The following is a 12,513-nucleotide window of genomic DNA, read 5'->3' as shown; positions in this document are numbered from 1 at the left end:
GTGTTTATTAGGGTTGAGGTCAGAGGAGGTCTATAGCATCGCCAATGTAAACCATATCTTCATGGATCAGGCTTTGAGTACATGGTCATTGTTTTGTCTTCTATTTTAAGTGAAGCACAAATTTAATGCTAAAGGCAAAGACATACTATAAAGTTATGTGTCTCTAACTTTGGGGTAACAGTTTGTGGAAGAACCACACATGGCTGGAAAACTCAGGCGTTCCAATACTTTTATCCATATAGTGTATGGTAATGAATTTATTCTGCCTAATTTCTAAATAGCTTTTGGGGGAAAGGATCTGGGAAAGGGAATTAATTGAAATGTATTCTATAGTGGTAATTATGGTGAAAACAGGAGTCCTATTGCATTGCCTGTGCTCTTGTGTCCACTAGGCACGGTATAATTTCATCCGCAGCATGGCTGCCTACAGTCTGCTCCTCTTCCTGCTGCAGATCAAAGACCGGCACAATGGCAACATCATGCTGGACAGCAAAGGCCACCTGATTCACATTGGTGCGTGCGTTTCTTACTTCTAAAACTTTTCTAAAAATTGGTAAAAAACCTTAGTGAACAACAGTATAAGAAGTGCCGGAGTGGTATCTCAGTGGTCAAGGTGCTGGGGTCCCTTAAACCTCTGTGCTCCAGGGGGCGATATCATGGCTGACCTTGCGCTCTGACCCCGGCTTCCGAGCAAGCTGGGATATGCAAAGAAAGAATTTCACTGTGCTGTAATGTAAATGTAAAAAATTATTCTATTCTATTCTATAAGAATAGATATCACACATATGCGGAAGTTGCAGAAAGGTACAAGTAATACTATTGCTTCTAATGTATATTTCTTCTAGATGCAAATAATAAAGAATCAAGACACACACACACACACACGTATATAATATATATATATATATATATATATATATATATATATATATATATATATATATATATATATATATATATATATATATAGTACACAAAATTCACAGTTCGTTACGTACCTCAGTTTCCAAGTAACAGTTTGGTTAAATTTCAGTACAGTTAGGGGGAAGAAATGCAAAACATAAAATTGCATGTCGTTCTTTATTATACAGTTTATTATTATTAACATTTGTGATCAACATTTGAACTATTTAAATTTTTTAATTTGTTAACAAATATATAAAATAATATTTTATAAAAAATATTAATCAAATTAATGCAATACATTTTTTATTACATTGATTAAATTAAGTAATCAATTAAATTGGCACAAATTAAATTGATTAAATATGTGGTTTTTTACATTTAATATTTAATTTCCTAAATATATTATCTACTTAAATGTTCTGCTTATTTCAGCATACTTTAACAAATGTGTTCATTCTTTAGCGTGTTCATGCAGGCGCAAAACAAATAATATTTCCGGTACGGATTATGTAGCCACAGTAACACTGTGCTTAATCCAGTTACTTTTTATATTTATTTTTGTATTTTTTATTTTTTTTTTATACCCCTGGCATTAGTGTGTATGTTTTCAAGTTTAATAGTAATAAAAAAAAAAAATGTCACTCAAAGGGCGAGGCGGAGATTAAACAAACTTGCGGTCTGCCACGTAATACGTTCCTGAGAGAACTCAGATTTTGATTATGTTCAGCACATAAAAAGGATTAATAATAACGATTTAAAGGTATACACGTGCAATTACGAAGTAATGGATACAAATTATGAATTGTTCTTCAATAAATAATCAAATGTATTTGTTTGATAATCGGTGTGGTGTGAGAGGAACATGCTGTTACAGGAAAACTATCAGCTTTATTATGATGTCATCAAACCACACCATCATTGCTTATATTCATTGATTATACAAATGAGATTGAAGACAAGTGGGCTTTTGAAGTCTTACTATAGAATTTCTTTTTTTATTTCTTTCTCGTTTCGTTGGCTGTAGATTTTGGCTTTATGTTCGAGAGCTCTCCGGGCGGGAACCTGGGCTGGGAGCCAGACATCAAGCTGACTGATGAGATGGTGATGATCATGGGGGGCAAAATGGAGGCCACTCCGTTTAAGTGGTTCATGGAGATGTGCGTGCGTGGATATCTTGCTGTAAGGTGAGACAACATGTACATCGTAAATGTTTGATGATGAGGGATAAGGTGTAAGGCCGGGACATAGGGTTAGAGTTCAGCTGGATTTTAGCGAACCGAGAGAAGCAAATGTACTGGGGGAAGCTTTCATGTTTGCTTTCTCATCAGTCATGTTCTGTCTGTATGTCTTTCTGCTTAACTGCAGGCCATATATGGATGCTGTGGTGTCATTGGTGACCTTGATGCTGGATACTGGCCTTCCATGCTTTCGAGGACAGACCATAAAACTGCTAAAGTATGTTGAGTGTGCTGCAATTTTAACAGAAGCAATTGTCAAAAGCAGTTTTTATGAATCCGGATTCTAATTTTAAAGCTCTAATTCAACATGAAGAAAAAAATATCTAAAGGGACCTCATCCTCTTTATTAATAGCAGGATTACAAATCATTACACCTTAGATATGGATACAGTACTTAGAGCATTTTACAGTACTCTAATCATTTTAATTCCATACTCCATATTCTTGCATTTACATTTTTATGCATTAAGTTCATCTATTTGTGGGGTTTTTATTTATTTATTTATTTATTTATTTATTTCCACTAAAATAATCCGGGAGTCTGGGATGATCTCAGAAACGTCTTTATGATTACAGCAGCAGATCAGTACATATCTATAATATCCAGGTGAAATTGTCCACCTAGACAAGGATGCATTTTGAACATAAAATGCAGTAAACCAGTGTTCTTATTAAAGTCAAACTTCTAAATAAAAAAACCTTTGTTTGTGTATCATAGGCAGAGGTTCAACCCCAACATGAGTGAAAAGGAGGCTGCTGCGTTCATGATTAAAGTCATTGAGCGCTGTTTCCTCAGTAGCAGGTACAAGCAAATTTTATCTATTTATTTGTTTATTTTTTCCATTTAGATTTTTGAACGTTAAATCGTTTGTCCACATATGTGACCTTTTAAAGATTTATTTGATTTTATATCTATGAGAACAATAATAATGGTCAATAATAGCTGATAGCTATGCTCATGTTTGCCTAATGGAGTACTTTTCTGTGTTGCAGGAGCAAAACCTATGACATGCTTCAGTATTACCAAAACCAGATCCCATACTGATGTCACTACACTTCATCATTCTTCACTCCCTAATTATCTACACTTCTTAGCTTTCCTCCTTCCTCTGGCATCAGTGGCCATAACAGACCTAATGTCCATATATAAGGATGAGCACTTTACCTAATTCCTACCCCTGTCATAGAGAAGGTATTGGCAGACTGATAATCGTAGGTTTGTTGTTTCTTGCTGCGGGGCCTCCGTAGACATCTGCTGTACAAAATGTTTGTGCAATGATTTTTTAGCTCTCTTTAATGGACTCATTTTCCTTCTGTTAACATTCCACTTTGAATGTTTACAGCCTTCGAATCTGCTGGACTGGGTATGATATGTTTACTACCAGAATAGCCATTGTTGTCACTTTGGCCCATACAGTACTGTAATTGCATGTATGCGCCTACAGTCTGCTATTGTGCAGAACATGTACCTGTAAAGGTGTTCGTGTTTTAAACGGGAACTGCAGTGGATTGTTTTATTATTATTATTATTATTATTATTATTATTATTATTATTATTATATACTGGTGTTATCTTAAAGACGTGCATATAATTGGAGTGCTTCTGCAATTTATTTTTTGGTAACTCCATTCTTCGCTTCTCAGATTTCACAATTCAGCTTGATACAGCGATCCATAATTAATCGGCTTGATTTTATTTAAAGCGTTTTTTTTTTGTTTTTTTCCAGAGTTTATTCATCTGATCTGTTAATAATTTTGTTTCAAGAACTATTGTAGTATATGGAATGTAAATGTAAACCCTATTGTTTGTGTGTGTGTGTGTGTGTGTGTGTGTGTGTGTGTGTGTATATATATATAAGAGCTATACGTTTGAGAATATGATCAAAGCCTGAACAATAATCTACAAATGTACATTATTCTAAAATTATAATGTTTCTATTATTGCATTAATTAGACGACCACTTTCTGTATCTTGTGAAGCCAAGCTCAGTTCCTTTTGGTGTGTGTGTTTTTTTTATGTGCAATAAACTCCATGCTATTGGAGTAGCGATAGAATGCTGGTTGGAAAAGTGGAGTTGTGCTGGTAAGCTATTTTGTGATGAGCTCAACAGACTAGTGCTTTATGGTCAAAATCCTAGTTGGCTTCACACACACTGCATGAAAGTGGAAAACAGGGATTTGCTCAGATGCAGACTGTCTGCCTGTTTCAACTGAAGTTTAATATGCTCCTATGTCAAATAATACAAACGGTTTTGAAATCAGTGTGTATATGGTGTGTTTATTTTTAAAGGTAGCGCACACATTACCCTTTCTGTATAAATATATTTTCAAATACACACCATTGCTTTTGTATCCAGCATCACCATAATGAAACTGAAATGAAAAATGCAAGATGGTATTTTTTTTTTTTTTTTTTATGTGGATGTCTGTTTGTCCAGTGAGGGATGTTTGGCCATTCTGACTCTTTCTTTCATTAATATTTAATTAGAGATTGTAGCATGGCATGGAAACACGGAGGTGAGCCACTTCTGTAGAAATACAGGACATCTCATTAATTCACCTACAGCAGTCAGTATCTCCAAATATCACCTTCTCTGTTCTGTTCTTTTCCTCTCCTTTTTTTTGTCCTTGAACAATCTCTCTCTCACTCACTCACTCACACACACACACACACACACACACACACACACACACACACACACACACATTAAGTAGCTGTTCCAAGTCAAGATTGTATGAATAAAGAAACAGAGTGTTAGAGCATCAGTTTGTTCTCCAGAAGCCCACACTCTCTCTTGGAATTCCACATCCATCCATACATTAGGCCAAATACAGCATTGCCATGGTAACTGGCTCCCTTGGTACGAAAAAGGGGGTTGGAATGTTCAGTGTGTGTGTGTGTGCAGCAATAATTGGTATTGCCACTGTCTATCCCCCCCCCCCCCCAACATTGCCCATCCATTCATTGCAAGCAATTTTCTGAAAGCATCCCCCTCCCTGAACACACACTTCTCTGCTTATCATGGGGCCAGCAATTTTTATGCAGCTCAGCAGAGTAAAGCATTGAGCCACCATGAGTTACTACAACAGCCTCTTGCGTCTTGACAAGTGCTCTAGACTTTCAGAACATCTAGCGGGAATACCTTCCTAATATCTTCCTAAAGATATTCCCTCATTTGATGGTCTCGCTACTTTTACGCATACAGTGACTTCAATGACAACAATGCGTACAATTTGTTTTCAGTGACGAATGACACAAGCAACATGTCCAATGATGTGACAGTTTTGCAAATATGGCATGACTTGGTGCTGCGACTATCAATTTGAATCTGATTTGTTGTCAAAAGTGAAATGCAACCTGCACCACACACTATTAAAGGTTACTATGGGTTACTATCAGTTGTAGGAGCGCTTACTGGTGACTTCATAGTGCAGAGAATGAATGGTGACGTCTGGTGAGCATGTAGGTATATGCATATGGTTTACATGATCAATTTCATACCGATTAAACTTTGTTTTCCCCTTATGTCATGTGGATTGAAGAGACCATTCTAATCAGGATAGAAATGCTGCATGTGATCAAGATGGTCAGTCAAAAGAACTTTGTATTGAATTGCAGGGGTCCAAATGCTCCATAGTATAACATTATCATCCAGCACACAGCAAGGCCATAGGTTTAACATCGCTTCTGCTTTACATATTTACAATGTATATTGTTCACTGTTTTACGCTTCCTTCTTTTTTGTCAGATAACCTGACCGTTTATCTGAAGACTTTAAGGCTTTATGGGTGTATTTAGGCTTTAAGTCATGCCCAAACTTGCAGGTTGCAGCCCTATCTTTCTAAAGATAAGGCCCCCACCCCTCCATGGTGCCTAAAAGTGAAACAGGTTACTATCTAAATTAAATTAAAGCTAAATCTAAATAACAATCCTACTCACATTGCTATCAATTCAGTTGTGTTTACAAACCCTTTCATTAAGTGGGGGCTAGAGAGTACCCTGTTGGATCTTAATGACACTATACCACTATGAAGAATTCAGAATGTTACTGTTCTTGCACCTCCCCACACCCAGAGGTTAGTTAACTGTATAAAAACAACAACAACAAAAAAAACTATATATATATATATATATATATATATATATATATATATATATATATATATATATATATATATATATATATATATATTGCATGGATATTCTCAGCAGATTTCTAAACATACTATTTTTTACTGTATATATTATTTTGGGAATTTTATTAATTATCTTAAAATGTTTGACTGACAACATATCAGGTCCAAATTGACCCTATTTATAGTCTTAAATAGTCTATTCATAATTCAAGAAGTCAAGAGATATTTTAAATACTCTAAAGAAAATGAGACATACTCAAAACAAAACACTGAATAAATACACATTTTGCTGCATGTACTGGAGAAGAAACAACAGCAATGATACACTAGTTTCTTAATATTTAATTATATAAATTTATTAATAATAAAAACATATACTATGAATCCATGTGAAGTTTTAGCTTTGAATATACAGTGGTGTGAATAAGTGTTTTACTGATTTCTTATTTTTTGTCATGTTTGTCACACTTTAATGTTTCACATCATCAAACTAATTTACATATTAGTAAAAGATAAGTGAACACGACATGCAGTTTTTAAATGAAGGTTTTTATTATTAAGGGAAAACACAATCCAAAACTACATGACCCTGTGTGAGAAAGTGTTTGCCCCCCGTTAAAATTGTGGTTTATCACACCGGAGTTGAATTTCTCTAGCCCCACCCAGGCCTGATTACTGCCACACCTGTTCACAATCAAGAAATCTCTTAAATAGGACCTGCCTGACAAAGTGAAGTAGACCAAAAGATCCTCAAAAGCTAATTCTAAAAGTAATTAAGATCTATCAGTCTGGAAAAGGTTATAAAGACATTTCTAAAGCTTTGGGACTCACCATTATTCACAAATGGCAAAAACATGGAGCAGTGGAGAACCTTCCCAGGAGTGGCCGGCCAACCAAAATTACCGCAAGAGCACAGCGACGACTGATCCAAGAAGTCACAAAAGACCCCACAACAACATTCAAAGACCTACAGGCCTCACTTGCCTCAGTTAAGGTCAGTGTTCATGACTCCACCATAAAAAAGAGACTGGGCAAAAATTGTCTGTATGGCAGAGAAAAATAACATAAAGCCTCGTCTCAATTTTGCCAGAAAACATCTTTTGAGAAAATACTGACGAGACAAAAGTTGAACTTTTTGGAAGGTGTGTCCTAATACGTCTGGTGTAAAAATAACACTGCATTTCAGAAAAAGAACATCATACCAACAATAAAATATGGTGGTGGTAGTGTGATGGTCTGCGGCTGTTTTGCTGCTTCAGGACCTGGAAGACTTGCTCTGATAAATGGAACCATGAATTCTGCTGTTTAAGAAAAAATCCTGAAAGAAAATGTCTGGTCATCTGTTTGTGACCTCAAGCTGAAGCAACCTTGGGTTCTGCAGCAAGGCAATGATCCAAAACACACCAGCAAGTCCACATCTAAATGGCTAAAGAAAAAACAAAATGAAAACTTTGGAGTTGCCTAGTCAAAGTCCTGACCTGAATCCTATTGAGATGCTGTGGCATGACTTTGAAAAGGTGGTTCATGCTAGAAAACCCTTCAATGTGGCTGAATTACAACAATTCTGCATAGATAAATGGAAAACATTCCTCCACAGCGCTGTAACAGACTCATTGCAAGTTTTCAAAAACGCTTGATTGCAGTTGCTGCTGCTAAGGGCGGCCCAACCAGTTATTAGGTTTAAGGGGCAAACACTTTTTCACACAGGGCCATGTAGTTTTAGATTCTTTTTTCCCCCTCAATAATAAAAACCTTCATTTAAAAACTGTATGTTGTGTTCACTTGTGTTTTTTTTCACTATGTCTTTTACTAATATTTAAATTAGTTTGATGATCTGAAACAATAAAGTGTGACAAACATGCAAAAAAAAGAAAAAAGAAATCAGGACACTTTTTCACACCACTGTAATGTAAAAGCAAAAGCACAGTCAGACCTGAGTAATAATTTTTTTAAATGAGTTTCAGGATTTAAAGTTTTCATTTTGGTGTAATTCTGGAATATCACATAAGAGAAATATTTATAGAGAAATAAGCTGGATACACAAATGCATTTGCACAGAAGCCTGTAGTTTGCTAATTGTTTTAACTAGCGCTGGGTTTGATGTAAAATGACTGAATGCCAAAAAGATATACCCATTTCAAAATGTATAATGCCTGTTTATTTTCACAGGACTAATAAGACTGTTAGGGTTAGGCATAAAGGTGATCAGAAGTTATTGGGAGGGTTTATTATTTCTAGTATTGTTAAAAGAAGCAGCTTTTGAGTTTTTTTTGGGAGAGGAAAACCTTAAAAACCTTGGGGGGAAAAGAAAAGGCTTGGGGTGGCACAGAGTTTATAGCGTACCCTGCTTTCTCTCTCTCACACACTTGGGGCTAACACAAGCTGACAGTGATGGATGAGCTTAAAGGGGGTACTGAATTCGAATGCAGCACTGGTGTATTAATGCATGCGGGTGTTGAGGTTATTTTTCTGCGATTTAACCCACTCTAAAACTGCATAAACCCCGAATCTTGGTCTCTGAGACCCATTATAATTAATCAAATACAGTTGACAGCCTTTGATTTAAAACAATTTTAACTAGAATTGGCTGCTTATTACTGCTGCACTGAATACACTTGGCTAGGCAAGGATATAAGCATCAAACTATATAATATATATTTTTTTAATTACAAAACACCTTTAATTATTAGTTTTTACATTAGTAGTTAATCAGTTTAGCAAGGGCAAATATTTCTACTGTAACTGAAGAGATTGCTCTATATGCAACTCTGCTTTAGCAAAATATTCTTCTCATGAACAATTCGCTTTTCATTTGCATTTCCATGGCTAGCAATACCATCTAGAAATGATAAATGTCAAATTTAACTTTGAATATTTCTTTTTTCTGACCCCTTCTTTTGTGGCCCAGTCCCTTCAGCACCAGAAAAAAAGGCCATTATGGTAGTCCCAAAGCTTGCTTTTCTATAGTGCCATGGCACAGGGCAAATGGAGGAGGGAGGCGCGCAGGCCTCTCACTCTCTCTCACTTTTTCTGAAACAGAACTGCTGTACTGTTCCATGTGAAAGGCTCAATATGCTAAATGTACACCCTCCTTGTGCCAGCCACCTGTAGTGCCATTTCTTTTAGGCTGTGGCAGTCAGCATGGGCAGACTGGACCGTTACATTCAGCCCAGCGCAGAAGGGATGAAAGAATAGAATAGCTTCAATGCTGCAGGACAGACTTGTATGTTAGCCCCCTCCCTTCCTCTTTTTTGAATTAATCCAGTGTTTGAGAGGCAGCTGCTGTACTGATGCAGCAGACACCTGGTGAAATGCTGCTTGTTCTTAAGAGAAAAAAATAAAAATGCTTTTTTTTTTTAATGCAATCTTTAAATAATTGAAAACGAACTATGGTACTGTACGTATGTCAAAGTTCCAAACATCAGAGGAAACATTTTGTGTGTCATCAGCTATGGCACCCGGAAAGCTTGGTTGTTTTCAGATGTGTAGTACAAATTTGCATTATGGAGCAGATGCCCAGTTTGGTGGGGGTGGGCGGTCTGGGAAGGAATCATCGTCATCAAGGGCATCTGACAACTGAATTGCCTTTCATGCATTCAGCAGCTTCTTGCAAGATCTGCATGTGATTTGGCCCCCCTCACAGATGTAGCTATAGTTAATCTATACTTAGCAGATGGGAGGAGAGCGGGGAGGGGGACGCAACATCAACATACTAGTCATTGTGCCTGAAACTGACCCCATTCAGGGTCATTTGGCATGTGACACCACTCGAGGCGGAGCTAAATGGCCCCATGGATTTAGGCACACAAGGACCATAAAAATGCCAACCCTCTATTCCCCTGGGGTAGGGAGGTGCTGCCTGGCCTCTTGACACACACTGGCAAGCTCGAGAGGGAAGACAAAGAGAGAGGGCTGGCCTAAATGGGCCACAGAGGATGGAGGAAAATGGTGCAAGTTAAGAACGAAGCCATAGAGAGCAGTGAAGTGTTGGCCCCCTTCATTGGTGAAGCTTGCACAGGGCTCCCAGATGGCAGCCGGAGGGTTGTGCCATGACTGGTTTGCGGCTGCTTCCCTCTCACCCGTTCATCATCAATCACCAGTGACTCCCTAAACTGCCAGTTAAAACCTCACGCTCCAGAACAGACACTTAACCGTTAGGACAAGTCCTCCCCTTCTTATACAGGCCTGGACAAGGGGGAAACATCACAAAACACACCCACAAACATGTGTAAAGAAAGAAACCTGGAGTCTGGGTATTTTGATCAAGGTTTTAATGATTCTAAAATGACTTCTCGTAGCTGTACATTAAGACTGTAAGGAGATGAGATCACCCCTGTACATCGTGTTGTGTTCGCATAACACAATTCGAGCTGCAAGCTTCATGTAGCTCAACCCTGAATACAAGATCTCTGAGGAACTGAAACATGAAACCGTGGTGTTGTCCACGAACCGTGTTCAAGGCTAAAAACTGTTAAGTCAGTAATTGAACTAGTATTTGCAACTGAAAAATGTACCCTTCTGAGAAATAAATCCTTACAACAGAAACATTTTTTTAAAATGATGGCCATAAGGCAAAAAGGCATCTATTATACTTAAAATGGACAAAAACTAGGTGTCAGTGAAACAAGGCTGATACTGAATGGCCATATAAGCAACAAGAACACAGTATTAGGTGCAACATGGTCTCCTGCAAATAAAGGTTTGTGGAAAATGCAAAGGCTTGTAAAGCTGGCTTTGGTTTACTTAGGGGTTTGTTTGGTAAATCGAGGTCCAAGTGGTTGGTCAACATTTAGCAGTGAGAGACTTCACAATACTACACAGGAAATATGTAGCGCTGCTGCAACAGGCTACAAATCATAGCAGCAAATCAATCATCAATATTCTTCATTCTCAAAATATTGAACAAGTCAAAATTACCTGAAGCTCAGTTAATAGCTCAGTTTTTTTTATTATTATTTTTTTAAAAAGGTCTTTCCTAAGGGACCTTGCTGTCAAATCGCAAAGTGCATTTTATAAAGCTTATATTCCATCTCAAACCACACAACACATCTGCTTCGCGCTCGCTTGTTTTGACAGACTCAGGAAGGCGAAGGTGAGCAAAGGAGAGTTTATTCTTACAAAAAGCTTTGGCTTTGTTGGTCATATGTAAATAGGACATCCCCCTTGACAACCTCCAAAGAAATAAAGGAAATGGAATCCACTTGGCGCCTTGAACCATCATAGCGTGACAACACCACTGATTTCAATAAAGAACACAAACACAACAAGAGTGCTTGTTACACAATTAATTGAAGTCATCCCATGTTAAATCAACAGACAACAAACAAACAAACAAAAAACCGTCTTGAAGTCTTTAGTACAGGGGAACAAAGGGGCGGGGAGAGAGAGAGAGAGACAGACAGACAGACAGAGAGAGAGAGAGAGAGAGCGCATGCATGCATGCTTTGGGTGACAGTTGGATCAGGATGAAGCCAAGCCAACTTAGAACAGGAACACTTCATGGGACCACATACATTCCTCATGCGTATGTCCATCTGGGATAATTTTTTCATAATTTTATGCAATAAAATTAAGACCCTGACGACACCTCATCTCACACAAAGTGAAATCTTTAACAAAAGTGAAGACAGGATCAAAAATAAATACATTCATCAATGACAATAGACTTTTAATTAAAGAAAAAATATATATATATTGAACACTGTCAATAGGTGTTTGCACCAATGTGATTCAGAGGAAAGGCCAGTCAGATGAACGCTGCTTCTTCTATGGTTCATTCAGCAAATGGCTCAGTGAAAAAAGTAATCATTAGAAAATAAACAGCAGATGAAACTAGAACAAAACCTTATATGGTCTGAGGTAACTCATTTGTGTAGCTTCTATTCATACTCATGTAGACATTTTAAAGCAGCAAAATAAAAATAACCAGATGTGACAATACATTAAACGGAACGCAAACACTTTTCCCATAGTAGATTTTATCCAGGTCATAATAGGGCAAAAGGAATACATGTAGACATTTAAACTAAAAGGAAAACAAACAAAAAAATTGGTGAAATACAATTTTTATAGTGAAGCATTCTCAAACTGGCCTCTCCTCTCCTGAGGTCAGTGACTGTATGTGTTTATGTAAACAGTGAGATATACACAAGAATCATTACATTAGACAAACTGTCAATCATTCGGTATGTGCTTTGGTTTAGAAAAAACAAAAACTGGAATTTTGGGTATG

The 12,513-nt window shown here is 37.2% G+C and overlaps 1 protein-coding gene and 1 long non-coding RNA gene across 3 annotated transcripts in view; one reads left to right on the top strand and one right to left on the bottom strand.

Moving 5' to 3' along the window:
* Positions 1-4,403, top strand: part of pi4kaa (phosphatidylinositol 4-kinase, catalytic, alpha a) — a 46,197-nt gene extending 41,794 nt beyond the window's left edge. For both annotated transcript variants that reach the window (XM_083569235.1, XM_083569234.1), the window contains exons 51-55: positions 393-513; positions 1,931-2,090; positions 2,272-2,361; positions 2,863-2,946; positions 3,138-4,403. In XM_083569235.1, the coding sequence (XP_083425361.1) occupies positions 393-513; positions 1,931-2,090; positions 2,272-2,361; positions 2,863-2,946; positions 3,138-3,189 (507 nt within the window). In that variant the 3' untranslated portion in view covers positions 3,190-4,403. The remainder of the gene's footprint in view (positions 1-392; positions 514-1,930; positions 2,091-2,271; positions 2,362-2,862; positions 2,947-3,137) is intronic.
* Positions 1-12,513, bottom strand: part of LOC310741492 — a 126,674-nt gene that overhangs the window by 97,151 nt on the left and 17,010 nt on the right. The window lies entirely within an intron of this gene.

This window comes from Silurus aristotelis (assembly GCF_946808225.1).
Source record: "Silurus aristotelis genome assembly, chromosome: 18".
Lineage (NCBI taxonomy): Eukaryota > Metazoa > Chordata > Actinopteri > Siluriformes > Siluridae > Silurus > Silurus aristotelis.
The sequence above is the reverse complement of the archived record's forward strand: the minus strand, read 5'-3'. Positions and strand labels throughout refer to the sequence as shown.